Source organism: Nannospalax galili, unplaced genomic scaffold (assembly GCF_000622305.1).
Source record: "Nannospalax galili isolate Female #2095 unplaced genomic scaffold, S.galili_v1.0 scaffold1199, whole genome shotgun sequence".
Classification (NCBI taxonomy): domain Eukaryota; kingdom Metazoa; phylum Chordata; class Mammalia; order Rodentia; family Spalacidae; genus Nannospalax; species Nannospalax galili.
Genome location: NW_008342713.1, coordinates 43,857 through 58,706, shown reverse-complemented (window position 1 = coordinate 58,706; position 14,850 = coordinate 43,857). Strand labels below are relative to the sequence as shown.

The following is a 14,850-nucleotide window of genomic DNA, read 5'->3' as shown; positions in this document are numbered from 1 at the left end:
AAAAATGAACAGCAGACCCCAATTCTATCCAAAGGAATACTGACAATGGATTGCAGTAGATGAGGAACAGCTGACCTTTCTGGAACAGGGACCTCTGGCTGACTAGACTTACCAGAAGGGCAGACAGGGGGGGAATGGATGAGGGTGCTGACAACACAGTGGACAGTGACAGGGATGGCAGAGTATGGAGCCTCTAGTGGGAGAGGAAGTCTGTCTATCTGACGAGTTTGTATTCATGCTCAGATGCCGAGGAGCTCAGAAGGTGGGCGACTGTGACCAGTGATAGTCATGCATATAGAGATTAGAAATGCATGTGAAAACGTCTCAATGTCAATTGCTTTGGAATGAATTCTTCTGTATGAAAAAAAAAAGTTGTGCTGTAAAGTATTCCTTGAGAAATGTTTATAATTCTATGAGAATGTAGATAGTTTCACAGTAATTGTTTTCCAGTTAGAATATTCTAACTTAATTGCAGCGCAGTCTCTTTAATTTCTTGTTCATTAATTTTTAACTAACTTCATTAAGAATAAGAATAAAAAAATGTGATTTATTTAAAAAAAAGTATTTTGAAATCAGCCACCTGGGATGGGTGTTAAAATGCAGTGATACAAAAGGAGAAAGAGGAATAATAAAGTAGGAAGGGTTAAATGGGAATGGGAGGGCAGGGCAGAAGAGGACTGAGTATGGAAAGGGATATTCAACACTAAAAGCCTTTAGAAAAAAATCATATGGAAACCCACCATTACAGAAGCTTCTTAAAGTACATACATATGCATTATAACAAGAGATTAAAATGAGTTACTTTGTAACAGGGGGACATTGCCCCTACTAGACACCATAGGCTAATAAAATAAAACCTTGATGACAAGAAAAGACTCCTTCTCTTGAAGCTGTTGAGCAGGGGCCCCACAGACCCTCAAACAATATTAGTCATTACCCCTTCTCTTAGTTACCCACCAGAACTTGGCAGTAAGGCCCTATTGTTGAAGATGTTTTATGCATGAGCTGTAGACAAAGAAAAATAAATCAAACTAGTGTTGACTTCAAAGCCTTGTCTCTACTGGCAAGCATTCATAATGCTGGAAGGTGCTATGCATGCTACCAGAAGAAAAAAGTAATCAACTCTCAACCAGTGAAGCTTCCTTATACAACAGAGTGCAATGCACACAAAAGGCCACAACTGGCCAAGTTTTAAAGAATAAGAGACTGCAGAGTGTGTGTCCCTGGGTAAGACTCCTATATCAAACCTGTCCCACCCACGGCTCAGGGACTCTAGCAGAAGAGTGGGTGAAAAGATTTTAAGAGCCAGGGTTAGTCCACGAACATAGGGAAGCAGAGGCTTTCAGGCCACTGGAAGCCTGCACATGTGATCTTGTAGCAATGGTGGTGTTGAGCACAGGACCCATGCAACTCAATCAGACAAGGGCCCAGAGTGGAGCGAGGGAAATAGGTGGTGGGTTGGCCCTAATCTGGGAACTACTGGAGACTGATTACTACTGAGGGAGAGTGGGCCTTACCCATGATCTCCAGATAGGCTGACTGGACTTCAGTGGATGAATTTGTACCAAAGGACATCTGTGTACAAATTCTTGACTGTATAGAACTTAACATGTTTGGTGGAATACATGAGGTCTGGTAGGGGGTAGGGGAACACGGATGGGGAGAGGCTCTGAGTTTGATTAAGAACTGTTGTATGAAATGTACAAAGTTCGATAAAATTTTTAAAAATGCATTGCATAAAATTCTCAAAGAATAAATAATATTTTTAAAAAGCATGGGATATGACTCTCCTATTACTCCTTGGAAACTGGGATTCTTGGTGTGGAAGAATGTAGAAGCAGCTATAATTTAGAAATACTAAAACCCCTTATTTCTTAAATTGAATTAGAAATATGAAGGTGAACTTGCGAAGACATCAGGAAACAGTTACCATTCCAGTATCAATGAACATTCCCCGCACCCAGGCTGGTCTTATAAAGTATTTCCAAGAAAAAGATAGGATATTTTGGACAAAAGGACAATGAATTTATAATTTAGGGCAGAAAATGTATAAGAAGAACCTGGTGGAATAACTCATGCTAGATATCTAGGAAACTATAAAAAACTAAGGTCTTAGTGGGCTGGAGTGATGGCTCAGTGATTAAGAACATTGGCTGTTCTTACAGAGGACCCAGGTTCAATTCCCAGCACCCATACTATGGCTAACAATAATCTGTAACTCCAGTTCCAGGAGATCTGACACCCTCTTCTGACCTTTGTGGGTACTGCACAACATTGGTGCACTTACATACATACAGGCAATACACTCATACACAAAATAAAATTTAAGGGACTGGAGAGATGGCTCAGCAGTTAAAAACACTGATTGTTCTTGCAGAAGACCCGGGTTTGAATCCTAGCACCCACATGGCAGCTAACAACTGTCCGTAACTCCAGTCCCAGGAGATCCAACAGCCTCTTCTGACCTCCACGGGCATTGCATGACACAGGTGCACTTAGCTACATGAAGGCAATACATGCATACACATAAAATAAAAATAAATAGAATTTTTTAAAGTTTAAAAATAAAATTTAAAAAACACCAAAAGTCATTACTGAGACTGTCCATATACAAGAACTCAGGAAACATGGCATTTGACCACAGAAACTCTCAGTCACTCTTCTCAAGATGAGGGACTAGGAGCTAGCCACATTTTTGAACAGGAATATAGATAGGGAAAGGGTCAGTGATAAATAATGAGGATGGCATACTTCCATCTTCTTGATGAGAGACAAAGCCTTGAAGGCTCACCTTTTTTCCTGCAAACTAATTCAAACCAGTCCAGATAAGCCTGAGGCCAGATGTGGGGACCTCATTATTTGAAGCCATAAACCTATGTCTTCTCTTCTTTGTTTAAGCTGACCAATCAAAAATTAGGGAAGGGAAACCCACTAAAACCCTTAAAAACGTGGGCCCAGGGATGGGTGAGTGGAATTTTGGCTTCAGAGTCCCCTTTCCACGGTGGAGAGCTTTTCGTGAATGCATGCATATATTTGAATCTTCATCTTTCAGTAAAAGTTTGCCTGTTGCTCTCTGCTGGTCTGAGATCGTTCCTGCCTTTAATTCCTTAATTGGCTGGGAAAACAAGCCAGATCCCTGGAGGGGGTTCATGCTGCAACTGTGTGGGTAGCAAGTCTGAGTCGAGAACTCCTCCTATATTTATACTTGAGAATGGTCATGTGACCTTTCTTGGCCAATGGGGCATCAGTCAATGTGACATAAGCATATGCTCAAGGAGCACATCCACACTGGTGTTGAACCTCTTCCAGTACTACCTTCAGAATTCCATCCTGTAATGAAGCTGAGACAGTCTACCAGAAGCCAAGTGGAGAACTCAGGTCCCATCTGACAGCTAGTAGCAACTGGCAGACGTGTAGGTAAAGACATCATGTGGTTCATCTATCTCTACTGTCATCTGACTATACAATTGAACCCAGCCAAGAAGAAAAAATAAATTAATCTACAGAATCATGCAGTATAACTACATTTAGGGTAGTTTTTAATACAGCAATAGACAGCTAGCATCATTGTTCTTGAAAGGCAATAAGAAACCAAACTTGAAAATTAGGTGAATGAAGTTTTAAAAAATATCAAGCATTTTTCCTAGATGAAATGTGCACTGGACAACCAAATAGGAGATTTGTAAAATTATTTCACTTAATAAATGAAAACAAATGGCAGAATGATAACACTGTTTTGATGCTGTATTTCTAGAAATATGATATCAATGACTGTTAAAAACTAAATAAAATAGCAAAGGATAAATATTAAATGACTCATGATAAAAGAACCCAATAGCAGTCTTTTAAAGAAACTTTAATGGCCACTAGCTGGCGCTGAGTGTCCAGTTTGGGGATATGCATATGATAGAACATGTTAAACCGCACTATAAGTATGCAAAACAAAATGCATGGTCCTTCTCCTAAATACCATTACATAGATTACACCTTCAGTATATGACTTTGGGGAGCATAAGTATTCAACTCAGTAGGAATAATTGCCATTTTAAAGTTTCCATCTGATAACTCCATTATCTTGTGATATGGCACCTTCTTGACCACAGCTAAGCCTTGTTGAAGTTTAGGCTCATTCTGGCCTCTGAAGGGTATCAGGAAGTTGGCCCAGGGTATGGGAACACATGTCAGCAGAAACCCAGGTTGTCTTAGGAATGGGTCAGCGTGTGCCAGAGTGTACCTGCTAACTGCAGATTTATGGCTTCTGTAGGTTTTACTGGGCTTGCTTCTGCAAAATAGTAATTGTTGATTAATAGAATAGAAATTGCTCAGGGGGCTTTTCACTTGTCCCTGGTTATGGTTTCCCTGTATAAAAGCTTACCCTAGAGATGGCTTGGGGCTACACTTGGGTTCTGACACTCTTGTCTAGTCACTGGCCAGCTAGTAAAGACTTTCATTAGATTAGACAACACTTTATCTGAGTGGTCTTCTCTGGTGAAGCGTCTCATAACAATCTGGTTCTCCTATAAGTTTGCTTTTCTTGTTCAGTTCTTTGCTTTTTTGTGTGTATGTGTGTGAAATATTACATTATCTTGACAGTGGTAGTTTTACTGGGTGCCAAACATTGTATTTGGAGATTTATAGAATTAATTTGAGGGTCCTGAGTATATGTTCCTACAAAGAAGTCATATATTTGCCTTTGGCAGCCATCTAGACTAAGAGGATTAGCAACCCAGATCACTTCAATGCAACTAAGCTTAAGATTGAAGTGATCTGAAGCTGGGCTTCCATTTCTGTAAAGATTAGTCTTTTCTGGTTTACTCTTACTTCTAGTACCAGGATAGGGACTAGTGGTAAGCAACTGAGGCAACTAGGGCATGACATTTAAAAGAGGCAGTTAGTCTCTCATAGTCGTTTGGCTTCCCAAACAAAAGTCTGGGTGTTTGTGAGGATTATTATCCTTGGAATGCCCTGAATGCTGGCTTCTGTTCCCTCATGACTGTACATCTATCTCAGCTCTGCTCAGTTCTTTGCCATCTTGGCCCCCACCTTGGAAAAAAGAATGATAGCAAGCAATAGATTCAACATATCAAGACTTTTTATTGTCTGGAATTTAGGATCTGCAAATACTCAACTGCTTTTATAACTCATTGATGCTTTCAAACAATTTTTCAGAAGATATTTTAGATATTTTTGTTGCTCAGTGTGATGGTCTGAAATAACCTAGGAGAACTTATGTGCTATTACCCATGGTCATAAATTGATTAACAAGCTGACTGACCAGGGGACACCTTTGTTCTCTAAGCTGATATTTAATCTGTTTAACAAACATTCATTGAATACTTAGTGTATCCCAGGCACTCTCTAAGTATAAAATATATAATAGTATGTTTTAGAAATCATAATATCTTTCCTCAGAGAACTCGAAGACAGAAAAAGGTAAACAAATATATATTAAATTATAAATTAAGAAATTCATTCAGCAAGTATCATGGTGTTGGACTTCTCAGCCTCCAGAATTATGAGTGATAAATGTTTACAGCCTAAGCCACATTGCCTGTGGTGTTTTACAGTGGCATAACACTAACTTTTCAAACAAAATACCTAAGAAATAATCTATAAATGTATGAAATAGCATTACAACAACTATTCCTAGGCCAACAGAAGGTCCATGTCTCAAAGGAGAGGATTTGTAATGATAAAAACAGAAATAAATGTGTGCCTTTTACCTTTCCCGGGGTTGTTCCTGAAGTTTTTCAAGTTTCACAGTAGACGGGTGTTTAGAGCGGTGTCCATCAGTAGTTCCAATAGTAACTTTCAGGTCTGAGGATAAGAATGCTGGATATTCTACTGGCTGTGGTGTAATAACCTTTCTGCAAAATGGTAATAAGTTAAATACTGCTATTACATAAAAGTACCTTTTTAAAATCAGTGGTAACTGTTACTCTTGAATTTTCTTCTGCTTGGACTTTCAGCTCACCTATCACCATCAAGAAGACAGAGCTAATAAAGAAGGCAAGAATCAGAAATCTTGAGAGAAGTGCTCTCTTGATTACTCTTCCTAGTACGATTATGGGCAGTATGAAAAGGGGAAGACCTGAAGAAAGGAGAAGTACAGAGTATTTGAGCCCAGGCGTCTCTCCCACCATGTGTGACCACATCTGCCTCCAGAGTACCTCATCCTTTACATTACATCCTTTACATCCTTTACTTGTGTGCCAGGCACTATGTTCACGTGTCTCTGTATTTTATCTCATTCCACTTTCACAGCAAACCTGCAGGGTGAGGATTATTAAATCCACTTTACATATAAGAAAGCCAGGGGTAAAGAGAGTAAATGATTCCTTTCAAGATCTAACAGCTAAGAAATGTCAAAGCTAAAACTTTACACTTCCATAAACAGTAGTCTGCTACACACAGAGATGAGCACCTTAGGTTCAACATGTCCCAAACAGATTCTCTAAATATGAAAATACAACAGGAGTATCTTGAGTCTTGAGTAGGAGGAAATTCCTCCTTCCTATCTTCAATCTGAAACATTAGCTTTTTTCTCCTTTTACTAAAAATGAAATATCAACTCTCTCTGATTCATGAGACTGTTTGAAATGGGCACTCTGCTGTTGCCTCAATTATGCCATTGGTAGACCTGGGTCACCAGCTTGCTGATTTACTGATTTTGCTGTTCTTTTCATAGTATTCCCATAATTTCCACATAATTCCACAGTTTTATTCCAAAGAATAGCTCCACATAGATATCCAGTAGTCTATAAATGAGAACTACCTCTTCTTCTCATCCCTTTTTTCTGTCTCCTTCCATCTCTAATCAGTCATTTCCTAATTTTAGAAACTATGGATAAACATTCTAAATATTTCACAAATTTGTTCCTGTTCATTAGTCAGGGTTGTCCAAGAAACAGAATCAGTAGGATGTAATACATACATACATACATACATACATACATACATACATACATACATATGGGGGGGAGAGAGAGGGGAGATATACATACATACATACATACATACATAGATACATACATACATACATACATATGGGGGGGAGAGAGAGAGGGAGAGAGGGAGAGAGAGAGAGATGAGAAAATTATTATAAGGAATTGGTTCATGCAATTATGGAGGGTGATAAGAGCTATGATGTGCAGGGTGAATCAGCAAGCTGGTGACCCAGGTCTGCCAATGGCATAATTGAGGCAATAGCACAGTGCCTAATTAAAGTAGACGGGTTCATGAACCAGAGACAGTTGACATTTATTTTTGAGTAAAAGAAAAAAGCTGATGCTTCAGATTGGAGATACTCAGGCAGGAGGAATTTCCTCTTACTCAAGAGAGGGTTGATACTCCTATTATTTAACTGATTTCGTGAGGCTACATTAGGAAGTGCACTCTGCTTTCCTTAGAATACTGAGATAAATGCTAATCTCCAAAACACCTCTCCCAGAATTATTTTGACTAGTGTCTTGGCACTTTGCAGTCAGTTGAACTGACACATAATCATCACAAGTCCACTTCTTGTCAACTTGGCATGCATATTCATTTCCTTTAATCATTCCTAATCTACAAATTAGGACAACCACATGATCACAGCCCCACCTAACATTATAACTACCATTATAACAACCAACCTTAGGAAGAAATAAAGATTTGAGTGATGATTACTCTTTTCCTTCATATCTCAAAATTTAAATACTGTGATGTTATGTGATAAAGGGATAAGAGAGGAAAGAAAACAAAGATATTTACATACACACATGCACACACACCTATTCATGACACACTAAGGAGGAAATACTCCTAGCAATTATAATCCTGTGTCTGCAACTATTCATGTGGTCACAGCCTATACCTTGTGTTTTCATCTTCCACAACCCATTCTGTTCTTCCTTTGCTTTAGCAATCACCTCAGGTGACCATAGCTCTTTACCTGGTGGTGTGATTAAAACTTTCATTCTTAGGCATATGCCTTTAATCCCAGAACTCAGAAGGCAGAAGCAGGCTGCCTCTATGATCTCTGTAAGATCAAGGCCAGCCTGGTCTACACAGCAAGTTCCATGCCATTTGGGGCTACAGGGAGACTGTCTCAAGAAACAAACAAAAAACCTTCCATACTTAAGGATCTTAAATAGTCCTATATAGATTAGGTTGTTCTAGTTTTCTATTGAAATTTTACTCGGGGCTGGCAAGATGACTCAGCAGGTAAAAGTGTTTGCTGCCCAATCTGACAACCTGAGGTCCATCCCCATGACCTACCATGGTGGAAGGAGGGAACCAACTACCATAAGTTGTCCTCTGACTTCCATATGTACACCAATGGCACATGCCCTCACCCCAAATAAATTATTTTAATGTTAAAAACCCTTAATCACAGTTCACAGTGATCTTGAGAGATGTCTTAAAGATCTCCAGTATTCTAGACACACGCTTCCTTTTCTACACTGTGGAGTAGTCATACCCGCTTTCTTTGGTCATATTTATTTTCCTATACTCTTACACAAAAATTTTATTAAAAATCTATATTAGTTGCTATGCCTTTGCTTAGTAGGTCAAATCCACATAGTTTTCAAGGAAAAGCAACCAGTGTGATATCTTGTAGAAGGAAAAGATGGCCAAGATCTCTGGAAACTAAATAATGACCTAGAGTTAGATTACTGATCTCTTGGGTAGGACAGTGAAGATTTATTTCTCCCTTTGTCACCTAAAATCCAACTACTTCCAATGATCTTAATTAAGAAGTACCTGCCAGGGGGAGAAGGATGAGGTTATCAAATCTATAGCACCATACCAGACACCAGAAGAGATGTTCATTTGCTCAGAGAGTAATACTACAATTGGCACAGCAGCTACAATTAGAGTCACAAGTTAAGCTCACAATAATCACTTGCCATTTTCCAATATCTGTCTGTTTTTCCCACAGACTAAACAGACAAACTGAATAGAGATGTAGTGATAATCCTATCCCTGCATTCTTCAAACCCTTGAGGTGGTACTAGTCTCCACAGTTCCTCCAGGAGTGCAGTTATTACTTTGGGCTTACTGTTTTCCTAGGTAAAGAGAGTTACATTGGCTTCTATTTCACTCTATAGAAGTCACTCATTCCAAAAGTTGAGAACCGGTGTTGGGATTCTGCCAGCCAGTGAGTATGTCTGCCAAATATGTGTTCTGGAACTGAGGAAATAACAATAGGATGGGTAGAGAGCTTTAAGGTAACTTATTTAAGTCAGGTCACTAAGTTGGATACTTTTAATTTTAATCCTCTTTATTGTCTGGCCAGAGAGCTCCTGGGATCAGCCTGTCCCCTCACCACCAATGTTGGGGTTACAGACATGCCTGGCTTTGTATGCTGAGGATTTGAACTCAGCTTGCAGAGCAAGTGTTCTTACCCACAGAGCCATCTCCCCATTTCCCCTAAAAATTTTTTTTTAACTACAGATTTTTTTAAACACCCCATTTGGAAGTAACCATTGCAGTGGTATAGAGGTAGGGTAAACTCTGCAACTACTAGACACATTTATCTTAAAAGTCCTTTACCTCTTATCCCAAAAGGAGTGTCTTGATGACTAATTTTCCTCATTAAGTTACCGCTTCACCCATGAAGGAGGCACTCCCTCTCTTCTCTTCTGTAGACCTTCCCACCGCCTTTCCAGGGTGACACTTAAAAATTCAAGATCTCTCCCAACTGTTTTGTTTGTTTTTGTTTCAGACAGTCTCCTGTAGCTCAGGTTCATTCTGTAGCTGAGCATGACCCCCTGAACTACTGAGCCTCCTGCCTCACTCTACCTCCCAAGTGCTGGGATTAGAGGCATGAGTCACTTTCTCCCATCTTATTAAGTGAAACAATTCAATGCTCTGTTTACCTGAAAGTCTAGCCCATCTTTACCATGCTCTCAGGGTTTCTTAAGATAAAAATACACTCCATCATGTTTTTAAAATACCACTTGATTTCCCCATTTAAAATGCCCCCATTTTAAATGTGGAAACCATGGTGGAAGGGTTAGACGATGCAAGAGACAAATAATGCATAGCTAGTTTTAAAAAAAATCAGAGAGGACCATATTAATCAAACAACCTACTGACAAATTATACATACAACTAGCTCAAAGAATATAATGTATCTCTAGGCAAGGTTTATCTGAGAACATTTTGTCTTTGCCCAAGCTTTATTTACATGGCACATGGTAATTAAAAGTACCAGACTGTTGGAACTAACCTCCTTGGATGTTTAACAGACATACTTTGGGGCCTATACTAATTTGGTCAGAGAGACATAAAGGACAGTTTTTGTTCCTTGTCTTCCTAGGTTGACTAAGTTCCAGGGGACTATGAGCATCTCTCAAAATGTCCTGTAACTGGGGATAGAGAGATGGCTCAGTGGTTAAGAACACTGGTTGTTCTTGCAGAAGACTGAGTTCAAATCCCAGCACCCACATAGCAGCTAACAACTGTCTGTAACTCCAGTCCCAAGGGATCCAACAGCCTCTTCTGACCTCAACGGGCATTGCACGACATGGGTGCACTGATCTACATGCAAGCAACACACGTATACACATAAAAAATTTTTAACTGTGGTGTGTGGTGAGTCACCTGTCCTCTTGATCAAGGAGGCCATGGAGACCCCATCAAATGGACTTGAACCAGTGTCCAGTCTACAAAGAGGAGGGTCAACACAGAAGAGACATTTCCTCTATGCTTCCAAGCAAAGCCAGCCATGGTTGAGTAAGACCTTTGACTTATCTTCACATAGGTGGAACTGGTAAAAGAAAGGAGCCAGGGGCTCCTCCCAAGCCCATGTGATCCCTGAGGAACAGATCCTCAAGTGGCCTTAAGAGTAAAAATAAATTGGTTTATCTGCGCCAACTCTATGGTCTTAAACACCAAAAAGGAAAGTATAACCAAAGATTAATGAGGTCAATGTAAGTTTTTAAGAGTCCATGTGTATAGCTAAAGGCTACATAACAAGAAACAATGCCAGACAGGAGATACCTTCCTTTGAGTTGTTGGCCAGGGTGGCCCCAAAGACTCCCAGACAGTAACCCAGGATAGAACTGGGAAATTGAACAGCAGACCCTAATCTTAGCTAAAGGAACATTGACAACTGATTGCTGCTAGATGAGGAAGAGCTGATCTTCCTAAAACAAAGACCTCTAGATAGGCTGACAAGATTCAGCTGATAGTCAAGCACTGGGGAATGGCTGGGGGTGTTGACAACACAGTGGACAGTAACAAGGATGACAAGAGTATATGGGCTCCAGTGGTGGTGGGGGCTATGGGAGGGTGCCACTTGGGAAGTGAGTATATAGATGAATAAGATTGTTTGGGATATTCTGTATGAAATACACATCAAAAAATCAACAAATAAAAAAAAATGAGTTATATTTGAGGAATGTGCTGGGTAGCTTTAGTGTCAACTTGACACACCTGGGTTGAGGGAGCCTCAGTTGGGGAATTGCCTCCATTGAACTGGCCTGTGGTCATGTCTGTGGGGCATCTTCTTAATTGTTGTGTGATGTAGGAGGTCCCAGCCCACTGTGGGTGGTGCCATCCTTGGGCAGGTGGGCCAGTGTTGGATAAGAAAGCAGGCTGAGCAGGGGCCAGGGGAGCAAGCCAGTAAGCAGCATTCCTCCATGGCCTGTGTTCCAGCTCCTGCTTCCAGGTTCCTGCCCTGATGAGCTGTGACCTGGGAGATGTAAGATAAAATAAACCCTTTCCTCCCCAAGTTGGTACTGGTCAGAGTATTTTGTTACAGCATTTGAGAAACACACTAGAACAAAGAAGAAGCATAAAAATTTGCTTCACGTTAATTGGTAGAGGTGAAAACATTAACACTGAAATCTACCTGATGACTTTATATCCATACTCAGGTGCCAAGGATCTCAGTGTAACTGCCTGTGACTAGTAAGAATCAGATACATAGAGATTAGAGATGCATGTGCAATCATCTGTTAGTAGCATTAAAAATGAGTTTTTCTGTATGAAACAGTATATTTTAAAATGAAATGGGGATCTTTTTTAAAGGTTAAAACCTCATTCAATTTTATATCTTATAGGGTTTATACTGAGTTCAATATTGTATAACTGTATTAATTCAACTGTGAACCTGAAAATTTACAGCCACCTTTGAAAAAGACGCATCATTGCTCTGGAAATTCTTGTTGAATATGTTAATGCTGTAATGAAATGCTTCTTCTAATCATGTGGTTATTAAATAAATAATTTAAAAAATACCACTTGATCTTAATATATTAAGGAAACTTCAAACACTTACGTGAGGGGATCTGTTCTTTCTGGAGGAGGTGCAATATTCATAAACATAGATGGTTCAATGAGTTTTTGCAGAGGCTTTAACTGAATAAAAATGTAAGTACATTCAGTTGTGAGTCACGCTAATAGGACTAACCCCCCAGAAGAATGACAGTTGATAAGTATTAAGGGTTTCTCAACATGGGGGTAGACTTATTTAATAAGAGTACTTATGTATGAAACCCTTTAAAATTAAAATTTTAATTACAAACAAACAAAAACAAATGCAATATCACAGGCATCTGTAGTGTCTCCCTATGGGGAGATGGGAGGCAGAGAAAAGGGAATCACTGGAAGATCATAGGCCAGCGAGCCTGGTATAAACAGCAAGTGAGACTCTGTCTCAAACAAAGTAGAAGTGAGGACCTACACTGAAGATTTTCCTCTGACTTCAACATGTGTGCCTGGCACATTGTGCATGCCTGTAATCACAAATGCACACACGCACGCGCACACACATCCCCCAAAAAGTGTTTGTAGTTTATATAACTTAGGATTTTTGTCTTGGATATATTCTTGATAAAACTGTAATATTAGTTCAAAAATTAAAGCACACTTAATGTCTTTTTTCTCAGTTACTAATCCAAAACCACTCAAGTCTATTAAAATAAACAACAAAAAAATTGAAAGACTATATTCAAAGTACAGGGATCATTTATTTCCACTAGCAACAGTGGTAGTGGACCAAGTTTCTAAATGCCCTAAAACTGATAATATCCAGGGAGATGAAGAGTTCTTCAAATATTTGGTGACAGTATATATTGGTATAGTTTCCTAGAATAATTCCTGCTTCAGTCTCCCATATGCTGGGATCATAGGCATGTGCCACCACATCTGTCTCAATGATTCCATTTTTTTCTTAGATGTAAACATTCACACTCCCTTAAATACTTAAAATAAATTTTCTTTTAATTACACAAATGTGTAGGGCATAACACAGAGGAAGTCCTGTAATTAAGACAGGTTCTCTCCTTCTACCATGTGGATTCCCAGGAATGAATTCAGGTCATCAGGCTTAGTGGCAAGCACCTTACCCACAGAGCCATCTTGCCAGCCCTAAAAATACATATTTAAAAAGTTGCCAATCCATAAAAAATAAAGGCTCAGAAGAGAATAATTTGACTGATGGGCTAAAAAATAACTAGAATAAAATTTTAAAAGAAGAGAACTAACCTGATGTGAAAATCCATAACCAAAGTTTCCATAAGAGAACATAAATTCCACCTCCACCCTGCAGATACACTAAACACATGGTAAATTTATTTTATCAATGATCAGAATGATATTGAAGTGATAGCAAGTGATTTTTTATTTTACAAATCTATGTTAGAAAAGTTCAGAATGAATCTTCTGATTTAAAAAAAGCAGCATTTACATAAAGAGCTCCTAAAGAGGACTTCATTCAGTTTCTGAAATGTTATAAGCCTTTCATCTTAAATAATGCTAAATGGTTTAAATATACAAAATATTAACTTAGAATTCTTAGTAGGATTATGCTAAGAAATTGGCATATATGCACACATATTTCAAATTATTTACTCACATGCCTCTCGTGTGCACTCCCAGATCATTTTTGATTTAGACAAACAGTCTCACTTCTCTGAACCCCAGACGCCCATGTGTGAGGGGGAGGAGAGAACCATATGCAGTGATTTTATGTTCCTCATCCCTGCTCTGGACATAAGACAGCAGGGGTCTCTTGACTAGAACAATTAAGTTAATATTCAAGTACATAAGAAATTAGGAATTGTGAACAACTCTTCAGAAACTCTCCAGTACTGAAGCTCTGGAAGCTCTACAGTCAAAGCAGCCAGAGGCATTTCACTGTCTTTTCCAATGGCTTCAAATTTTTCTTTTTCACAATTTACCAATAAGATCATGACTTTTAAAAATGTGGCAATAGGGGGTGCTGAAGAGATGGCTCAGTGGTTAAGAGCACTGGCTGCTCTTGCAGAGGACCTGGGTTCAGTTCCCAACACCCACATTGTGGCTAACAACTGTCCATAACTCCAGTTCCAGAGGGGATCCAATTCCCTCTTCTGACTTCTGCAGGCATCACACAACATGGGTCCACTTACATACATGCAGGCAATATACTCATACAAATAGAATAAAAATAATAACTAAAATATTTTGAAAGTGGTAATGAAGATTTTACAAGCAAATACTACAACTTCCCATTTAACACATTTTTACTAATTCAAACAATGATGATTAGGGTGATGAAGAATAAAAAGATTTAGGCTATATGAAACTCTGAAACTGTTAGAAGAAAACATTCGGAAAAACCTACAAGATATAGGTGTAGGAAAGGATTTTCTAAACCGGACATCAATTCCTCAGGAAGCAAGGGCAAGAATTAACAAATGGGACCTCATTAAACTAAAAGGCTTCTGTACATCAAAGGAGGCAACCAGGGAAGCGAACAGAAAACCCACAGAATGGGAGAAAATCTTCACCAGTGACATATCTGACAGAGGTTTAATACCTAGAATATATAAAGAACTCAAAAAACAAAGAATCGAGAAACCAAATGATCCAGTT

At 39.1% G+C, this 14,850-nt stretch overlaps 1 protein-coding gene across 1 annotated transcript in view; it reads right to left on the bottom strand.

Annotated features, from left to right (window-relative positions):
- The window catches only part of C2cd6 (C2 calcium dependent domain containing 6), a gene marked incomplete at its 5' end in the record, with an annotated part of 123,566 nt that overhangs the window by 89,750 nt on the left and 18,966 nt on the right, over positions 1-14,850 (bottom strand). The window contains 3 exon segments of the mRNA XM_029566263.1: positions 5,724-5,867; positions 12,272-12,351; positions 13,480-13,548. Coding sequence (XP_029422123.1) covers positions 5,724-5,867; positions 12,272-12,351; positions 13,480-13,548 — 293 coding nt within the window.